This window comes from Hoplias malabaricus, chromosome 10 (genome assembly GCF_029633855.1).
Source record: "Hoplias malabaricus isolate fHopMal1 chromosome 10, fHopMal1.hap1, whole genome shotgun sequence".
NCBI lineage: Eukaryota > Metazoa > Chordata > Actinopteri > Characiformes > Erythrinidae > Hoplias > Hoplias malabaricus.
Window position 1 is genome coordinate 18,850,538 of NC_089809.1, and position 21,732 is coordinate 18,872,269.

Sequence of the window (21,732 nt, forward strand, 5' to 3'; positions counted from 1 at the left end):
GAATTCAAAGCCCTTGGGTCAGTGAGCAGTTTAGTGTGGTCTCCTGATGCCTGTGCAGATATCCTCAGTCATTGCAAAAACTTGCTGGCAGGTCTGAGAGAAACTGACCACAGGTGTGTGAGTGAATTAACGAATAAATTAATTTTGAACTTTATAACTGTGGTGTGTATGTAGTACATATTTAACAATACAAGTTCATTCATTCATTCATTATCTGTAACTGTTTATCCAGTTCAGGGTCACAGTGGGTCCAGAGCCTACCTGGAAACATTGGGCGCAAGGCGGGAATACACTCTGGAGGGGGCGCCAGTCCTTCACAGGACACTTTTGAGTCGCCAATCCACCTACCAACATATGTTTTGGGAATGTGGGAGGAAACCGAAGCACCCGGAGGAAACCCACGCTGACACGGGAAGAACACACCAAACTCCTTACAGACAGTCACCCAGAGCAGAACCGAACCCACAACCTCCAGGCCCCTGGAGCTGTGTGACTGTGACACTACCTGCTGCACCAACATGCCGCCCCCATACAAGTTTAACAGAGCAATTTCTGAACAGGAAAATATGACAAACAGCAAAAGTAGACCTCAGTGATTTTTTCCTGGAAAGTATTAATATTTATGAGTCTGAAAACTGTATTAGTATTTGTTTGTCTTAGGGGATGTATGTTCCATTTCAACATAATTTAGGTTTAAAAATAGCTAGGTGCAGCATTAATTACAATTTCTTCTTGGCTTTAAATAGAGGCTGAAGAAACCTGCCTGAGGCATCAGCCAAGCCATCCTCATGTTTCATAGCATCCACAAGAACTCGATCTGATGCTGGACTTTTGTTTTGGCTGAATGTGCTGTCCCAAAAAAAACCAAAAAAAAACACAATGTATAACATAAGGTGAAAGTAAAACTACGTTGAAGCATCTCAATTGGTCAATATATTAAGAAATTTTCATACAATATACAGTAGAGTTTATGGTCTGACATGAGAGCAGCCGGGTATACGTCAGTGTAATGACTGCTTTATAATGTCAGTAACTTCAAACTATGTTGCATTGCTGTCTTCGTAATCTCTGGCTTTCATGCTCCTCCCACAAAATAATTGTGCTTTATAGGTTGCTTTATAAACAATGATCAAAAACCTAAGCCAATCTAATAAGAAACCAAAGAACACCAATGTTTCCTTTTATCATTCTTTTCTGATGGTTATATTGTTGATTATATACTGTTTTAAACATTCAGAGTATCTTTACCTTTCATTTCACCTGGTAACAATTTAGTGCAGTTAAGACATTTTGTAGGTTTATTAAGTTGATTTATAGGTAGGTTGCCTAAAAAGTACATATACATACAATATACTTTAACCTTAAACTTGGCCTTATAGGTCTACAGATTTTCCAAATTTCTTAAGAATTTATTTTCTGTATGTATAGAAGATGACTGACTCTTTAAGAATTGTTTAATAGAATGAATTCACATACAGCATACAGCCAACATAGTTATTATCCAAAATGATAAACTAATCTGCATGTGACTTTATATTTTTCATATTGGAAAACATACATCTGTAATTTTGTGCATTTTTAGTTCACTACATAATTTGACCACAGAAATGATGAATGAACCAATAGAAATTCTACAGAATTACTCAAAGTAAAATTTTACATTGACTTCCATTGAATGTTAAAAAGGTATTTTTCCTTCTCCTGTAAATTTTCTATTTTTGAGATACGTGTTTTTCTTTGGACAGTTGCAATATGAGAAAATTTGTAATGGTAAAATAGTAGTAAAGTAGTAGTTTTTAACACGTTTTTTTAAACAATTAGTACGTGTACTTAGATTCATTTTTATAATACATTTATGAAGAACTATATTTGAAACAATTTCATGCCATTTTTAAAAGGAAGCACCTGGGTGACGTCTGGTTCCTCTCACCACCACCATATGTAATTCAGAAGTGTTTCTAAAGGAGCATTTAACATGAAACACTGAATTAATTTGTTTAGAACATTTAATTATTCAGAAATGCAGAAACACTAATGGAATTCCCCTTTAATCCTAAATTAAACTTTAATCCTGACCCAAGCCTAAACCTAGCTCTGAGCTACAGTGTAGCATCCAAATGAAGTGCCATGTTGTGCTTTTAGCTACGACATACTCTGATATATCAGGTAATATTAAAATATATTACAGTAAAAAGCTTATATTTACCTCAAATAAATGTTCATTTATTGTCTGTAAACGCTTATTTTATCCAGTTAATGGGTTCTGTAGCCGGAATCACTGGGCGCAAGGCGAGAACAGAACCTGTAGGGGGCGCCATTTTGCTAAATGTTGTAAAAAAATGATAATTCAGGAGTTGCATCTGAAAGTTTTGTAATATTAGGCTCAGTTTGTATATATAGTATATTCAGAATTCTTTCTAAATTCTTCAGTTTTATTTTTCTCATTTTTTTTCATTGTTCATGTGCCAAATCATTACCCAAATTTTTTTCTGAAGGCTATTTTCTTACCAGCCAACAGGACGGGATGAATGTGACTGGTTAGATTGGGTGGAGATACAGCGATGATATTACAAACTGTTCAGATGCTTACTGCCAGTGGAAAGATTTACAACTTCCCCTGCATAAAAAAGCCAGGGCAAAACCTTCACATTACAAATCAAAATCACTGGTATTGCATCTGCTCCAGAGGATTGCTTGACTGATGCTTCAGGCATGTTTGACCAAGTCCTCTGCTCAAAGGTCAGCAAGGAAATGCAAATACTGCTCCTCATATCTCTTCACAGAACCTACTGCTGAAGGTCAGAATTGAAAGTAACAGCCTTTCTGTCTCTTCCTCCAGAGGAATAGAATCACTAATGTACTTGTCAGGATTAGCCTCATTACTAAAGGATGATAAATACAGGCAGACCTTCAGGCGTACAACTCTTTAATCCTGTGCTGCATCAGTACAGAAGATGTTCCAATTGCAGCACATTCCCTGAAATGTGTACACAGTAGTAAACAGAGGGGTTTTTGAAGGATCGCACCACATCCAGTGACATACCTATCCTCCATTTTGATAACTTGCGAGTAGGGAGTTTGTTTGCAGTGAGAGCCTCTGCTGTACTGGGAAGGCTTTACGTTATAACCCTCCACCAGACACACGTCATGGGCAGACTGAGCTTATTAAGTCATGTGCAGCAACTACAGAGCATCCCATTCTATTCACAATGTTTTTTAAGGAAGTGTTCTATAATGACAGAACTAAATCTTCTACAAAGATGGAACTAAATCAAATGTGCTTTGTGTAGCTCTTTTCATGGTAAGTCAACACATAGTGGATTTACTGGTCACTACAGCCTTGTGATGTGAGAGGACTCCCCTACAATATTTAGCCTGTGAATCAGATCTTTTTGTCCCTAGCTACAAGCCCGAGCCTAATTTCCTGAAGCTTTGCAATCCCTCTTTTAACCTGATCCTGGCCTTTAGAAAACCGCACCCAGGTCTTAAACGTACAGCGCCCAGGAGGGGCCACGTGTAAAATTAATATTCATTTGAGTTAACGATTTACAATTCATGTGCACGTATTAATTAACTCAAGGGAACAATTTACAATCCGTGCCCATGGTTTAATTGATTTTAGCAAAAATTAGTAATACATATACACATTTTATTACATTTAAGCAAACAAGTTAATAATTAAATTGCTGGGGTTAAGCATGTACTGTGCATGCCTGGGTATTAACGACTGCAGTCATCACATATGTAGTCAAATGACCGTAACTAGGGTGACCAGATCTGAGATGGTGAATGTTTGGGGGGGGGGGGGGGGTAGACGACTACTGACGTGCAGACTGACCAATTAAATGTGTACAGAGAAGGTTATCGACCAATAACGGTAGCTCTACAGTCAGACCGTCCAATCAAAAGATTTTACGCTACTTCACCACGCCCCCTTCTCACTCAAGCGACCCAAACGGAGTAGGGGAAGGCGGGACTAGTTTGTGAACGAAACTTCTCGAAATTCTATGTAAGCTCCAGAAAAACAAAACCACACGCACGTTTGTGAAATTCCGCCCGGACATTTTTTAAGTCTGAAAAAGAGGACATGTCCGGGTAAAAGAGGACGTCTGGTCACCCTACTTTAACTACTCCAGAATGACAAAATATATCAGAGATTTTCTGCCTGCCACCTAGTGGCAAGTGCTCACCTTAAGTGGTGAGCAACTGCATGGAGCAGAAACTTCATTCGGAGAATACAAAACAATTTGCTGCTTCATCTTGTGAACTATGCTCATTCGTTTATTTATCTTCTGTCACCCCTTCATCCTCCTCAGGGTCACAGTGGGTGTGGAGCCTACCTGGATGGGCTGGGAGCAAGGCAGCAATAATCTCCAGTGTATCACAGGTCACCACACTCACATTCACATCTGTGGTCAGTTTCACTCAAACAATCCGACCTACCAGCATGTTTTTGGAATAAGAGAGGGTACCCACACAAACTCCTCACTGCCTCAAGGTGGGTTTTGAACTCAGGATCCCAAAGCTGTGTGATGACACTGCCTGTAATGCCTTTGTGTCACCCTGGTTTGGAAGTTAGCCCTACCAAGCTACACTTAAGTTAGACATTAGATACATTATGGAAACATTTCTATCCCTTGTTGGTAAAACTGACTTACCAAACATATTTGTGATGAAAGTCAGTGAGAGTCCCCAGGTCCTGGAAAAGCCCAACACAACTAATCCAGCTTACTTTGTAATAAAGAAGTCATTTAATTTGAATGGATTTGTGCTTGTTAATTAATGAGCAGATTCAGAGGTGTTTCAGAGCCAGGGAACAAGCTAAATTATGCAGAACAGAACAGGACCAGGCAAAATAAACAAACTCAGCGCTAGGCTCCCAGCAGGCCCCAGGGCCTTACTTTACATTTAATTTGAAAAGCTATTTAACATCTGAAGCAAGAACTCCAAACTAATGTGCTGTGTTATATCTCCTCTAATATTAGCTTTGTCAAATATTAGTTTGCATCAGAACTCCAACTTGATGGTTAAAGAATTAACAAGCAAGTTACCGCACCTCCCTTTCTATAAATACAACATTTCCAAGAACATTCACAAGAACAATATTTTGCAGGTGTACCTTGTGTTGTGCAAATCTGAAGCTCTCATATTGAGACTAAAGGTTAAAGACATTTTGTAGCTGGAACAAACATGATACTGGTAAAAAAACCAAGGTAAGCTGTGGTTGTCATCATCCACTGTTCACAGTGAGATAGGAGACATTTAAACGTATAAAAAGGTAATGTTGTGGTCGAAGCACCTACTTAATCAAGGTCCCTCTGACCCTTAATTGATGGTTATGCAGACACTAAATGCAGTCTACTCACAACAAAGAAGAAAAACAAAAAAGTTCAGAGACATTAGCATTCTCAAGCTAAGAAATTTTATAAAACCTACAATTTCACAAAGTTCTGTACATAGGGAAAAAATAAATGGTTGCAACTGACATTAAATTTAAGGAGAACATTTTAAGATCCTCTTAGTGATGCTTACATCTGTTTGATTTTTTTTCCCCAACCTGCTCTCTTAAAAGAATGAGTCTGAGGGGTTATTAATCAAGTCTGAACCAGATGGCTATTTTAAATAGCAAGATTTCTCAGCCAGACAGATAACTGAACTTGATTGGTTAAATGTATCGGACTGAAATGAGAAAATCCTGCTTTGTGAAATACATCCCACCAAGGTATAAAAGCCTCTGTGACATTATGTGGAAAAGTCAGTAGTTCATTATTTCCCTACTGGTAAACTCTGGGCCACCCCTCTTGAAGGGATCGTTCTGAACTGTACATAACAGGTGTTCTAAAACACTGGGAAAACAGTGGTATAAAATGCACTGAATTCTTCCATGTAGCAACTGAGAATGAGGCTGTTGAGTGCTAAAGGAGAACACACTGGCTTTAGATTCTCAGTCAATAAGTCCTGTTAAAATAATCTTGTAATTGCTGTCATTCTGAAGGGTTACACAAGGACACCAATGTATACATCGTTGGCATTTCTTTAATAAACTTTGCCCCAAAAAAAAAAAAAAAAAAAAAAAAAGCATCTTAGTAAAAAAAAAACAAAAAAAAAAACATTGCAGCTCCTCTTTTGTAACGGGATTAAATGTATTTTGTTGTAGTCTCGTTTAACAATGGCTATAGGCAACGGCTGGTGGAACTGGTGAGAAAATACATCTATGCTCCATTCGGTTTGTTCAGTAGACAAATCAATTTGACGGATGCTAATCACTTAAGTGCTGCCTATCTGTCTGGAGTCCTTTTTTTAAAAGCCCATCCAGTGAAAAGTTGAATGAGCCACCAAAGTGGAGTAACTTAGCAAAATTAAAGAGAGGAGGAAAAAAAGACAAATTAAACTACATTACTGGTCATTCCATCTTGTGCAGATACAGCACATCATTCATTTCAGACCTTTTGTTTCTGCCTACTTTACTCAGTAGTGCAAAATGTTTTAATACTAGTCTGTCCTTATGCAATTAAAGGATACACTAAGGTACAGGGAATAAAAACACTTACCGTGAATGGTAAATGCACTCAAAAAGGGTCAAATTTAATTTAAAAGACAGCAGGTGGTACAGATTACCAAATCAAAGAGAAGGGAATATATAAAAAGTATACGAGGAAAAAAGAAACATTTCCTCTAACTCATCCCTCCAGTTGTAAGTCAAGCCACATTCTTCAACTGCTGTGCCCCCCCCCCCCCTTGCATCCCATCTTTAGAATTATTACAAATTAAGTGTGCCTCTGTAGTGCACTCAGTGCTGGCTTGAAAGACAGCAACTGCTTCTGTCTTTTAGAGTCTTCCTTTTCTGAGGCATGAGTCTATCACTAAGTTATTCCTCCTGGGCTTAGAAGTCAATCAGTAAGGGAGGCCCCTGCCCCTTAGTGCTGCAGTGTTCAAATGCGGGACATATCCAAGTGGGAGAGGTGGGGCCCCGGGCTGGGAGGGTGAGCTCCAGGCTTGGCCCGGAGGGGGTGGAGGTAGGGAAGGGGGAGGTGGCCCTCCATCCTTTTGGCCAATAGTAGGGTTGTACAGATGGATGCTGGTGGGATGGGAGGTGCCCTCCACAGGTATAGGGCTGTGATTGTACTCAAAGCGATGGTCCTTGTCTCCACTAAAAACCATACTTCCACTACCCACCCCGGAACCACCACCAGTACTTCCAGCACTTGCTGCACCTCCACGAGCAAATGACTTAGAGGGGACCGGAGCTGAGGTGGACACGTTGGCACTGCTGCTGAAAGCCTCCCTCAGGGCATGGGAAGTCATTCCTGCTCCCATCATGTGGCTGAGGTAGCTGTCTCCAAAGCCTGTAGGGGGAAATGGGGGTGGAGGTGGCCGGCTATAGTCTGCCCCATAGCTGGGTCCCTCTGCACCTCTTGGTGGAGGAGGATATTCAGGCTCTGGTGGTCGTGGTACATCTCCAGCTCCTGTGGTGTCAGGACCTTGACGGTAATCCAGGTCTGCACATGGAGGTGGTTCTGGAGGTTCAGGGGGCCTCTGGTCAGGAGGTAAGATGGATAGTGGCTCCATGGCTCTAGAAGTTGATCCACTCCCATCTGTAACTAAAAACAAAAAACTGAAGTCAATATCAAAAAAAGCCTTTGTCCTTGGTTAATTATTTATTTATCATGTAACGAAAAACCCTACATTATGGGTGAGTGGTATTGCATGAATATCACTGTAATGGTTTTTCATAATAAACAACACATCACCTATCACTTTAATCAAATTAATTATATTTGTTCGCTGTATACTAACAAAAAAAAAAAAAGATCTCCAGTCTATATACAGGTCCAGTCTATATGTGAAGGATAACAACGTACCTGGTGACACAGGACTGGTTTGTTTAATCTCAGCTGACAGTAGGGGTGCAGAAGCACCCCCACTAATAGCAGAAATGCTTCCATCTGTCCCTTCAGGCCCATGTACATCTGCGCTCTGCTGAACCTTGAGAAGCTGAGCAAGCAACATGGTGACAGCGGTTTGCGTGACTGCAGCCGAAGACTCTCCCTCAGGCTTGACCAGCTGTTGAGGGGTTGGGGGAGAAGGAGGCTTGGGTACAGGTGGCGTTCGAGGTGCACCACCCACTGTCAGCGGGAGTTGAGGTGGTTTAGGGGCCTTTGACTGGGAAACAGAAGGTAGAGGAGGTTCCGGGGGTCTGTCAGGTTCAACATGTGCAGGGAGAAGGGCCTTGCTGAGCTGCTGTAGAGTTTCAGGGTTCATCTTGAAACCCATGGCCTGGGAAAGTTGTGCAGAGCCAACCGGAGCACTCTTGGACTGCAGCAGATTCAGAAGCACTGCCAACTGCTCCTGGGTCAGTTGTGAATTTGGACCTTTTGGGTCTAAGAGAGCAAATAAGATATTTAGAACCAGAGACAAGTCAAGTCTAGTGAAGTTGCTGAGGTTACTCTAAATGAGGACTGTTCAACTATCAAGTTTGGTAGGAATGCTCAGGGTCATTACCTAACCCTGCTACACAGCAAGATTCCAGGGCCAGAGCTGTTGTGTATGGAGCTGAAACAATTACATCATTATTTGAATCTGAATTCTTTATATTTTATTTATATTTGTCAGAATATTTTAATTATTTTTGTAAGGCATTTGATAAAATTTAAATTTTGAGCTTCTGAGAATCTTGAAATATTCCGATTTAAAAAATATGGATGGAAATATGGAAGTAGAAAAAACAGGTTTCCTGCTATGCCCTGTACCTTATTCTGATAAATAAATAGAGGTATTTGTGTTTAGTAGCGTTAAAAATGTCACCATTTAAATAAAATGTATTCATGGTCTGACAATATTCTCATGTAAACTGGTGTCATTTCTGTAGAGTGTCTTTCTTAAAAACATGCTAATGTTTGGGGAAATGCTCTGTTTAATTTGCCATAGTGATGTAATATAAACATCATGCAGTTCAGGACAATTTATGATGATAAAATCCCACCTGTTCAAAACCAAACCAAAGACACTGTTGAAAAAAAAAAAAAAAAAAAAAAAAAACTTATGATCATGGCAGAAGCTGAAACAAAGTGTCCCAGTTCTACTTTCTGACCCCTTCATCACTTGAATACTGAGCCCCTTTTGCTTACGCTTACACTGTCATTAAAGTCCTCACTTCAAAGATTTACTTGGGTTTCAGGGCAGGATTTGGGACGGTGTGAGACTACTCTGTGATTGGTGGCCTTGAGAAGAGGGCACTGTGATTGGTTAATACTGTGGTCGCTCTTCTCTGTGCTTTTTCCTGGGAAGCCCGCTGGTTGACCACTGGCCTAGATTTGGATTTTTGCAATCGGAAAGATTTTGACTTGAATTTATTGGTCCGTATTTTTTAAATCTGAATGTTTGTACTCAGAATTTTTGTCCATGTGAATATTTAATCCTAATATTTAACCACCTCAAAATTAAGTTTATCAAATTCCATAAAAATAATATTTAATTAAATACTGACATTAAATATTCAAACAAATATAATACAAATATTCAAAAATTTATGTCACTAATTTAGCTCCATAGTTGTGAACCCCTGTTGTGGTGTTTTATTCTATCCATAAAAACAAGTTTTATGTCTTTACAACATTACATGTTGACTGAGCACTTAAATTCTGAAGATTTGCTAGCTAGCACCATTTGCTTGCTCTACAGTCTGTTTGCTTGCTCAAAGCTGGTGTAATGTGTTTACGAAGGCCAAGTGTCTATATTAAAAAAGGAAATGGCAGAGCAAAGGCATCTAAAGGTTTTTTTTTTGTTTGTTTTTTTTTTTTTTTTTAAATATAGACAGAGAGAACTCCAAGCATTGAAAAGCATGAACCAAAATGAGGATATTGTTCGATTCCCTTGGGTTATTTAAACAGCGAATAACAACTTACAGACAGGTTAAATTTAGCCATGTACAACAGTTGCGTCACTCCCTGCCACGTTCCATTCCATCTAAAAAGACGCAGAGGTTCTGAACATGGTCAGTAGTGTTTCCCCAGAATTGTCCATTTCCCCTTTAATATGATGGATTTACCCTATGTTATTAAGATGTATATATGTATATATATATATATATACATATATATATATATATATATATATATATATATATATATATATATATAAAAACCCACACAAATATATTTTTTTTCTGCACGTCTGACAAATGGGCGCAGCTATTTTATTAGATGTGCAATGACATCAAATGGTTGCCCAGCGCTAAACTTGAAAGCAGTGAATGTTATCTTAAGGAAATAAGGCCACATTCTGTTGTTGTTGTATGTCCAACATACATATATTATATATACATATATAATATACATAATATTATTATATATGTATATGATATAATATACATATATAATATTTCCAGTCGAAGGGCACAGGAAAGATTAGTCTTCAGAGCTTTCTGCAAGAAAAAAACAGAAGCATTTGAGAAGCCACGTGTGGGTAACACTGCTAAATTACCAAAAGCCTTTGCTCTCATCGCTTCACTCCAGAGGAATTCAATTAATTCAACAGACCACAACTGCTGAGAGACTAGATTGATGCTGTTTGTTTTAAATGTAGATTAAAATGCAATGCCCACAAATTTCCCCCAAAAGTCCTAAAGCCCTAGAATTTGGAGTGAGAACAGTGGAAAGCAACAGGAACATACACTGAATTCTCTCCAGGCATATATATCTTCAGCTGCTTCTGTCTCGTTAACAGACCCTGAAAGTACAGCCTTAGTCGTCATGAAAGAATATGACAAATCGCCAGCTACAGAACAACTCTGGACAGTCCAGCAGTCTGTAGGTCTACACCACCAGAAGTTACACCCTCTCTTTCATCTCCACTGGCCTCTGTTTGTCATCATTTATATTCTTTTGGTGTGTGTTGTCAGCAGTAATTTAAAAAAAACTGCATTCTGGCTCTGAAAAGGCTGAACTGTAGTCATATGTTTAATACAGTGGTAGCTCCTCTACTACTGCAACCACTTGAAATCACTACCCAGTGTGCACAATGGCCCCTTTTATATGTATAGTGGGATTTTTTTACCAAAAAAATAAAAATCAATAATAAAAAAAAAAAAAAAAAAACACTAGTGTTGTGTCTCCTAATTTAAGGTAATTCCATCATATTAAGGCTTACCAGCTAGGGTTCCTTTTAACACCTACTGGTGTGTGTCACAGAGCTGTTGGGAACATGGGTCATTATGCTTACCCAACATGGCAGCAGCAGTACTAGGACCTTTGAGTCCCCCAGTAGCAGGGAAACCCTGAGGTGTGTTACTGCGGCTGTCGTCCAGCCCCAGTTCTTTTCGTGGAGCTTTAGGAGCAGTCAGTTCCTCAGGCATTTGCTTCTGCCTCCGACGCTTCTTACTCCACAACTCATGACAATCCTGCCAAAGAGGGAGACTGAGAAGAAAGAGAGATAATGAGAAACGGATGAGAGTTTGAGGATATATGTAGAACAGAAGTTTTGCAACAGAGTAAATGAGATGGCACTCACTCTGGTGGGGGCATCTTGGCTGGGTCCACATCTCTCAGGAAATCGCTGAGAAGGGCTTGTTCTGCTGTGCAGCGTTTGCTGGGATCCAGGGCCAACATGTGGTCAAATAGATCCAGTGCTGTCAGAGGAATACTAAACAGAAGGGGTACAAATTAATCTTTCTTTTACCAGTGAGGAAAAAACATTTCTTCCAGTCAGAGCAACAGATTGCCATTTTGACTGCAGACTCGGCCAATTTACAGACACAAGTTCTTATCATTTGAAACCAATGTAATTTAATTAATGTTAGCACTTTAAAGATTTGTAATAAGAGGATAATAAGGTATCATTGCATTTACCCACAACTTTACACAGGTGCAGTATGATAATGCAGAGTAGTTGCATCTTACATGAGCTAATAACATCTGATCTGTGATTTACCCAAACAGGGTAGACTAGAGTTTCTAGGGTTACTAGTCCCTAGTAATCAGTTCTTACTGATCTGTGCTTTAAATAAGCAGAGAATGAAACTCTAGTCCTTTAACTGAACTAGAACATGAAACCTAGTCTTCTGTACTAAAACCAACAGCTTGACCCACTCCACCAACCACACCCCACAGCAATCACATCGTTATTCTAAAGAACAGATGGTATTACCAGATGTGAGAAATATAACCAAGAAATAAGATGAAAGAATTGGGTCTGTATTTTATAGCACTATCATCGTTTAATTTCAGTTGGTTTATTGCACTGTGTTTTAGGTAATAATCATAATATTCACTTGCTACTGGTGGCATATACTGAATAATTAATAAGTCAAATTTAAGAAAGCAAATTTTGATTTATGGGTAAATAGAAATGGTTACCATAATACTAGCATATAATTTCCCACTTATTACCAGTTTATAACCCAGTCAATAGCCCTATTCTATCACAATTTATACCCATGAAATAAGCACAATATCATTATATTGTGGAATATTGCACTTACAAAGCAAATTCTTCACGTAGCCTTCGTCTGTACTGTTTCTTTGGTTTCATTGAGTTGAAGTATGGCAGTTTGATTACGTCTGGCCACACAGCAGGACAAGGACTGCCACATATCCGACTGAGGAGAAATTAGATTAGATACTATGTCAGTATACTAGGCCATAGGATTCATACAAATACATGGCAAATGCATCTACATTTACAGAATAGTTGGGACATTTTATATAATGTAGTAAAAACTAGAATGTTAGAGTTACTCTATGTTAACTAGAGTTATTCATTTTAGCTTTATTTTAAAGGCAAAAGCACAAAGACAGCTTGTCTAAATGTTTCACTAAACAACCCGAATATGTTTTGTAAAGACATTTTTAAATTTGATGAACACACTCAGGAGGGTGGGGGGGGACGACCCCAGAGGTATGTTCACATTTGGGAAGCTAAGGATAACTGTCACAGTTCTGCAAGTGGAGTTTTTACCCATTCTTGCTTAAGATAAGACTTCTGCTGCTCAAGAGTATTTGGTCATCACTGCCTGATTATTCACATCATGATATAGGAGATTTGGACCAAGGGCAGGCCAATCAAGTACACACAATCTTTGTGGACACTGCCATGTTGTTGTAGAACATGACCTGGTATTGTCTGGCTGAAATAACTATAGATTACTATAGAGTCTTGTTGCCAGAATTTGTCTGTCAATAAATCCCAATGCTTGCCACCACATCAATGAAAATAACTCATATGTTCAAGACACCCAAGCCATAGTCATCCCTGCACCCTACAGACCACTTGAGACATTGGCTTTTGAACCTATCATAGATAACATTCAGGATGGTCCCTTTCATTATAAGAACGGAACACACCTTGTACAATTATATTTAAAACAAACTGAAAGAAATTCTCGTTTCTACCATCGTTTGGAACCTCATTAGCGGTTCTGCATGGAACTGGATTTCTTCTTGCGTAACTGATTTTTATATTGCATTTCTTGATGCAGTGGTGGAGAACAGTTTTCTGAAGTACTACCAAGCCCATGTGGTTACATTTATATAACCACTCACAGTGTGAGTTTTTTATGCAGCAATGTGTTAGACCCCGAAGGTCATTCTCATTCAACATTGGTGTCCAGCCTTACAGCGGCCTGGTATATCTTCAAATTTATTGAATAAGTAATAACTTCACAATTTTTAAATACGGTAGATGATAAAAGTTATAAATTCTTTGTAATCTGTTTTCTTTATAAAAGTTTATGCAAAGTTTTTTGCATGCAAATCTGAACCTTTAGAGAATGCTCCTATTACACTCACTTGCTTATAAATCTTCAAAACTGTGTGCCATGAATTATCTATAATCTTTTCACAATCATTTTGCGTATCACCGCTGTCCAGTCAAAAAAATGTATCTCCCAAAAGAGCAACTTTACAGAAGGAAAAGCCTTCTTAAATTTCAACGTACATCAAAGTAAAAATGTTTAAAGTAATTTTGGAGTATTTCTCTTAGTCCACTTATCATGAAATTTTGTGTGAAGTGAAGACAGGTGCTGTGTTACAATTCATTCATTGTCTACAACTGCTTATCCAGTTCAGGATCAAGGTGGCTCCAGAGCCTACCCGAATCACTGGGTGCAAGGCAGGAACACACCCTGGAGGGGGCACCAGTACTTCACAGGGCCATACACACTCACTCACTCTCACACCTACGGACGCTTGAGTCACCAATTCACCTACCAACATGTGTTTTTGAACTGTGGGAGGAAACCGAAGCACCACGGGAAACCAAAACCCACACATACACAGGGAGAATACCTGTGCTCCAACGATGTAGTAAAATAAAAATTGACATCATATTCACAATGTGTTTATATTGACAAAACTCAATTAGTCAGTGAAAACGTTGGAAATCTGTCAGTTAAATTAATGTTCTTTTTTTTTTTTTTTTAAATCCCAGATACCAAAAAAAAAATCCCAATACAGTATGTCCCAACTTTTCTGGAAAAAGTGTTTGCATATTAATTTTCTATGACATAAAAAAGGAAGATGACTAATTTACCTAATCAGCTCTAACTGTGCCAGCTCTTGGTTGGCCTGAAAAATTGGTTTCTTAGTGAAGAGTTCACCAAGAATGCACCTAAAGTGAAAGAAGGTATTGTAAGACAAAATCAATTTAACTAACTTGATAATATAAAGAACATGCAATATCTATATTCAGCTGGAAACTGAGCATTACTCTCTTACCCGCAGCTCCACACATCAATGGCAGGTGTGTAGCGTTCTTCTCCAAGCAGCAACTCAGGTGGACGGTACCACAGAGTGATCACTTTATTGGTGTACGGGCGGCTAGAAGACACAGAAATATGCTTAGTTAGGTGTGCATGTAAGGAAAGATTTAGGTGTTCAAAGTGCTTTGTACATTGTCAAATCAAGGCTACAAATAATTATATAAAGTACTGTACTCACCTCTCCTCCGAGTTATAGAGTCTAGCCAAACCAAAATCTGCCAGCTTTATTTGCCCCCTAATACACAGAAAATATATTTAGAATAAGTGATGTTTAACAAATTTTTGTGCATGTCTATTATATTTATCTGATTCTAATGCTGGGCGTTATTTGTTGTTCAGCAAAAAAACACTTGCTGCTCAGATTAATAGCTTTTAAAATCTCAGTCTCTGGTGTCTAAAACTTTTGCACAGTACTAATATACATTACTATATATATATATAAATAAAATACTTGATGATTTGAAGCACACTGACTTGTTATTGAGCAGAATGTTGGAGCACTTGATGTCTCTGTGCAGAAAATTTTTCTTGTGGCAATAGTCCAAGCCCTCCAGCAACTGCCTCATGAAGGATTTGATGTGACTCTCATTGAAATGAACCAGACCAGATTCCAAGAGCCCCATTAGGTCATGGTCCATATACTCAAATACCAAGTAAAATGCCCCTGCCAAACAGGATTCATAAATCAAGACATTAATTACACTGCTCTTTAAAACTAGAGTACCAGTGCAAGGCAAATAAAAGGCATAAGCTTTAAGTGATTTGTTTTTGTTTCCTAACATATGAATAGCACTACACAATAGCCAGTCACAGCATTTTTCTAAATATTCATTCACACAAAGTCTGTTAAAACTACACACCTTCCCAAAAAAAGAAAAAAAAAGAAAGCACTTTCATGGGTCATAGACTCGCATCTTGACTACATCATAGTAGAAGCAGTACAGCTGTGTGGCATTCCAAAACATCTTAAGGAACTTTCCTGGTATTGTACATTTACATAAATTGGCATTACTGTGAAAATTGGCGCTATGCATCACATTCTATGAACAAGACAAAACTGATCATTTTAATGACCAGAATCCACAAATTCTTCCTACTCATGTCTCAGCGAGTTGCAAAAATGTATTGCTTAATATCAGAACATACCTTTATCATTCTTAAAGTCCAGGGCATCCTCTTTGTCTGTGACAATTTCCTTCATATTAATGATGCTCTTGTGGTTGAGCTGCCGCAGGATCTTGATCTCCCTGATAGCCGTAATTGGGAAGCCCTCTTTCTCATTGTCTAATCTGACTTTCTTCAGGGCCACCATTTCAGCTGAACAAGACAGAAAACAAAGTGTAGCATTTCAACATCTAGTTAATGCTCTGAGTCCTAATGCAGAGGACATTAAAACCATAAGACCATGCTACCAATCAACTACTAAAACAATTCAATGTAAAATAATCAGCAACACAGTGTGCTTAGTTTGAGGAGAGCTTTTCTATAAACTTACCAGTGTCTTTGTCCTTGGCCTTGTAAACCTGTCCATAGGTACCTTCTCCCGTGATCCCAATGATTTCAAACTTGTCAACACATCTCTTGCCCCAGTCTATCTCCGTCTCTTTAATCTCCCCAAAACGTGGCCCACATATTCTGCCAAAAAAACATGAAAAAGAAAGTTACATATTTCTCCCAAAATTTAGAATCTTAAACCTAAAATATTGTCAAAATATTTTCTGAAATGTGCATTTCATGCTTGACTACACACCATACCTGTCTCAGAAATATCTCTGACAAAAACCAAAACAAAGTAATTCATTACCCATATCAAAATGGCACACTTATGTGCAGGCATATAATGGAAACTGTGATAACATACTTAGGTCTCCTGCGCAAAGTTGGGGTCTTTTTCTCTTCTGGTGGACTATGAGGTGAGCCTAAAGTACTGCCTGGAAGTTCAGGAGGAAGAGGAAGGTCATGGAGCAAGTGGCGGGTTTTCTTTTCTGGTTTCTTCTTCCCTGAGTGTGTTAAAGTTTCCTTCAAACTACAAAATACACAAAAAAAGGAAAAGAGACCAGTTCAATTAACACAATTAATATGTCATCTAGCTAAAGCAAAAACGTAGTCATAACCGCTCATGCATGATTATCAAGCATTCATTGTGGCTCAATGACCGCTACCATTATTCAGTCTTCTCAAAATGTCTTCAGGTACTGTGATATGTTTTGCTCTACAATCTTCTATTAACTGTAACTACAAACATTACGGCAACTGAAAAAAGGGAGGGGGGAAACAAACCACGTTACAGACCTATCAGCTCCATCAATGTGGTCTAGGAGGATGGGGGGCAGAGGCAAGGATGACAAGGAAGATGCAGAAACATTTCCTCTCTCCTTCTCCTTTCCTTGAGAGGACTGGCCTTTCCTCTTCTCCTCTTTTATCCTGACCTCCTTGCTAGGCAGAGTGGCCTCCAAGCTGCTCTTGGCAGGGCGTTCAACAGGGGACTGAGGCTGGCTTGATACAGGGGTTCTGGGGCCTTTCTCAGGCACGGGAGGTGGGGAGGGGGGTCGTGTCTTCTTGACTGCATGGTTGGTGACAGGACTTGGCTGGGGGGCACTGGAGGAAGAAGAGGAGCCCTTGGTGGGAGTGGAGGCATTGCTGGAGCTTTTAACGCGAGCAGCCTCTGCTGCTTTGGCCCTCTTCTGCTTGCTTAGCTCGGCAGCCAGGCTACTCTTGAAGGTGAGCGTGCTGGGGGAGAGGCTGGATTGGCGGCTGCGGGATCGTGAATGGCGGTGGCGGCTCCGTGAGCGCGAGTGGCGAGAAGATGAGAATGGGCTGCGGCTCCGTGATTTCCCTGTGCGCCTGGTCAGGAGACAGTGCAGAAAATAATTAATAATTACTTATTCAAATAAAACTTATCATCAAACAAAATAATGATAAATAACGGTTGTAAATTAAACTATTCTAAAGATTTTCAAAAAAGAGTCAACATCTTTCTCATAAACAGTTCAAAAGGAAACTGCAGAAAAATGTCACAGCCTAATATTAGGTGTACAAAACAGATGGTGCATTTTTAAACTAAATCACAAGATTAGTATATGCACAAGCTGGATTTCCTATACTCAAAAGGAACATATAAACAAAGCAGCTCACATGAAACATCGCAATGTTTTTCAGATGATAGGTTTTTAAAATGTCATTGACTGGACTAAGCCTACATACAAGCTTGTTAGCTCAATTACTAAACAATCATAAATGAAAACATTATGACAAAAAAAATTAAATATAAAAAAGCCACCCATCAGGGTAGTGACACAGAGATGGTGTATGGAGGCAGCACAGGATCTGAATGGCTTGATTAGCACGAGTGCCTATTCTTTTCCTTTGTATTTGCTCTGTGGTGTATACAGTATGTGTCTCTAGCACCATCTTAGCATACTGGGCACCATCTTATGATCATGAGAACATTCTTCCACCTCCAAAAACTTAAGTCAATGGCAATGTGACAGAAATGTGATTATTGTTAACAACACTGACTGAACCTCAGCACTGTAGTCGCAACAACATCCAAGCAACAAAAGCCCTATGTTGTATGATCAATGCTGCTGTTGTCCTAAAATGTGTGTAAAAACAGTATTAAGCAATACCAGTATCAAACTGATGTAAACACATTACTACCTTTGACTGTTTTTCCCCCAGCATATCTAATGTTACATGACGTTCCAATTAAGACCCAAATAAGCTTCCATCGTTTTTTTTCTGTGCCATATCATAAAAATAATCATCACCAACATATGTCAAAAGATAATTATGAAAATCAGTGGATGGGGGCTTTAAAGAATAACAATATAAAATAACAATAGTATTCTTATTATATTTTAAGATGAAGTACAACTGGTGCATTTACAATAAAATTTTAGACAGAAAAATACCCGGTTAAAATTTTTTTCTGTAATGTGATCAAGCATTCCAAATAATGTGACATTACATTTTAGCCATACTGTGCGTTCCTACTCCATAAAGCCCTGTTCATTCCAGCACAGCCCTTTAGGCCACGTGTGTGACTGCTCAATACACTGAAACTCAAACAGGTCAGAGTTCATAAAGTAGTGCACATTGCACACAGGTATGTCAGTAGCAGGTTTGTATGGCTCAAAGAATTTATAATCACACTTAAAGGCAAAGTGCTACTCAGAGGCCTGTAGAGCTATCTGACAAAAATGTCATTACAAGATAAATTACACCATAGTTTAGTCACTCAATCTACTGTTGCTTTGTTGATTAATAAACACCAGTGAAGTGAACAAAACTGAAAAAACACTTCACTGTTTGTATGATACTGAAGTAGTCACAGATTAAGTGGACTCTTTTTTTTAAACAAATAACCCCTAAAAACAAACCTGGCTTATAATTTTTTTAAAAGACACACACAACCATCAACACTCTGAACCATGCGAATGCACAAAAGTGTCTTTGTCTAGATGCAGTATTTTCTGTGAAATTCTTTTAAGAACATTTTTAAAATGGTAACTGAAACTGGAGCTTTGGTCTGATGTTGTTGTGTAACATTTTCCATTTTTACACCTACACAAACATTAAAAAATGAGGAAATTGGGACTAAATGGATGAAATTTTAGACTGTATAATTCTAACTTCTGCAGAGATAGCAATGCAACAAGGTGAAGTGCCATCAGTTTGAAATATTGGTAAAACTTCCGTGTCTAAATATCGACATGTTTTAGTTTCAAATACCTGTCAATACCAAAAGGGAATCATATCATCGTACAGTCTTAATTTTATACAGCACACAAGAGGGAATACTCGTTGTAGTTCAAAAACATTCAGCCAAGTAAATATACAGAAGGGGTTCCAAATTTTTTTTTTTCACCTTGAAAATTCACAGCATATAGACTAATGTAATCTGGTTGTCAAAACTTCATAAGCATTACTTTTTTGTCTTCTTTGACCGGTGTACCATACCTCAGATCGGGGCTCGGACTCGGGGACTTGCGGTAGGGGCTCCTCGACCTACGTCGGCCGTGTGGACTGCTGGAGGGCTCCCACTGCTCGTAGGCCGGGCTCGGGCGACCGTAGCTCGGGGAGCGGCGCCACGTATACGGGCTGCCCGGAGAGCGCTTCTTCTTGGCGGTGGAGTAAGAGTGCGAGCCGGGGGACTTGTTCGCTCCGTAGGAGCCGTACAGCTCGGCGTCGCGGCCGTAGTAGGAGGAGTTGGGCGACAGCCTCTTACTACTGTAGCTGGGGCTTTTCCTGGAGATGGGCTGGGAGTAAGTGGGAGACTGATAGCCGCCGTAGGAGTGGGACCCTCCGTACGGACTGTCGGCTTTGAAGCCAGGGCTCCTTCTATAGGCCCGTAGCTCGTCACGCTCGTCTCTGTACGCCTGCGGTGCCTCTTTTTTATCCTTATCCTTCTTATCCGACCTTCTGCGCCGCTTATTATTATCCACCGAGAGCTTTCGGCCGTTGCTGTCATGATTCCTCGCCCTATCGCGACTGGAAGACTCCTTTCTTTTAGACTCCCGGTCTCCCGTGGCTCTCTTCTCGGCCGAGGAACCTCTCTCGTCCCGCTTTGCTGTACGCGAGCTTTCGGCGTCCCTCCGCGGCCTCCTTCCTTCCAGCGGCGCAGCTGCAAAGTTATCCGCGCCACAGCTTTCCTGGAGCTCGGCTTCACTCAGCCGCTGTGTCCGAGGTGAAGAAGGACTACCGGAGAAGCGCTCGGACTGCGAACTCACGTCGTCATACTCCACAAGCGCCCGGAGATCGTCCCCATCCTGGTCGAATTCGAACAGCCGCCGCTCGCTACTTTCCGAAGCCGCGGGCCACTGCTCCCGCTCCTTCGCGCGCTTGTGCCTCTTACGTCGTCGTGAGGATGCCGCGGAGCGCCGCTTCTCCCGGCGCCGCTCCCGCTGACTCGAAGCCGGCTTTCCGCGTCTCTGCTGCGTCCGCTGGAGGCTGAAGCTCGGGCTCAAGGGGCTCCTTCCTCCCCGGCCGTCGTGAGGGTTCTCCAGGTTAGGCATTTAAAACGAGGATGGAGGACCAGACAAAGCAAAACATTTGAAAGGGACTCGGTTGGAAAGCGTTAGCGAAGCTAAACGCAGCCCGTGACCCTCTTAGCGACTCTAGCCTTGTTCCATTCCTACCAAACGCACTTCATTGAACAAAATTAATCCAGGGAACAAAGTCCGATAAAATGAAATAAAAAGCGCAGAGTCTGAAGCGTGTCCTAATCCGCGCAGAGCGCTAACTTCAGTCCCGTCTCCAAGCCGCCCTCCATACTCCTCTCCGATTATTTTACTGCTATCCAGGTGTGTGTTCAGCAGCTGGAGAGACACATCGTCAAAGCCGACATCAGACCTTCTCAGGGAAAGAGATTCCTAAAGAGATTAAAGATTTAAATTATATAATCCCACAGTGAAAAACTTCTGCCCTCAACACCGACTCTCACTGACGAGGAAGTAGCACGTTAGCATGTTAGCACGTTAGCTTCTCTGTTCTGACCGGATAGTATCAGCACATTCAACACACGCGGCGTGGAGAAATATTTATATTCAACTCGTACGATGAAACATCGACGAATTGCGAGATCTCTTTTAGTTCTGTGAGGCGATAAGGCACCTGCTTATTATTTGTAGCCTGCTCTTAACTAAAGCTGATATAATATTTGGCGAAAGCAGAGACTGATATCTCCCCTCATGTGCGTGTGATGTTGGGCCTGTAGTTTCAGTGAAAGGCCTCAGAGACTGGAGCTGCTGGGGTCAGTAACTGCTCCTCCAGCAGGGGGCGCATCGAGAGACTGGAATAAAACGTGACATCCAGCCTTTTAACAGTAATGAGTAATAAGCTCTTTTCATACTCTCTTCTTTACCCTTCCGCTAGCGACGTATGCACAAGGCGTGCAGAGACCTTAGCTTAAAACATGAGCACAGAAATAAGACGAATAAGTGACTACATACATGAATACTTTGCATAATTATAAT

The 21,732-nt window shown here is 40.2% G+C and overlaps 1 protein-coding gene across 1 annotated transcript; it reads right to left on the reverse strand.

Moving 5' to 3' along the window:
* Positions 1–5,040: 5,040 nt before the first annotated feature.
* cdk13 (cyclin dependent kinase 13) lies at positions 5,041–21,505 on the reverse strand. The gene is made up of 14 exons (XM_066682714.1): positions 19,718–21,505; positions 17,048–17,599; positions 16,617–16,781; positions 16,251–16,390; positions 15,902–16,072; positions 15,230–15,419; positions 14,934–14,990; positions 14,712–14,813; positions 14,527–14,604; positions 12,479–12,595; positions 11,509–11,640; positions 11,221–11,414; positions 7,863–8,381; positions 5,041–7,601 (listed from the first exon to the last, which is right to left on the reverse strand). The coding sequence occupies exons 1-14, from the start codon at positions 20,770–20,772 to the stop codon at positions 6,895–6,897; spliced, it is 4,179 nt and encodes a 1,392-aa protein (XP_066538811.1). The 5' UTR covers positions 20,773–21,505; the 3' UTR covers positions 5,041–6,894.
* Positions 21,506–21,732: the final 227 nt, after the last annotated feature.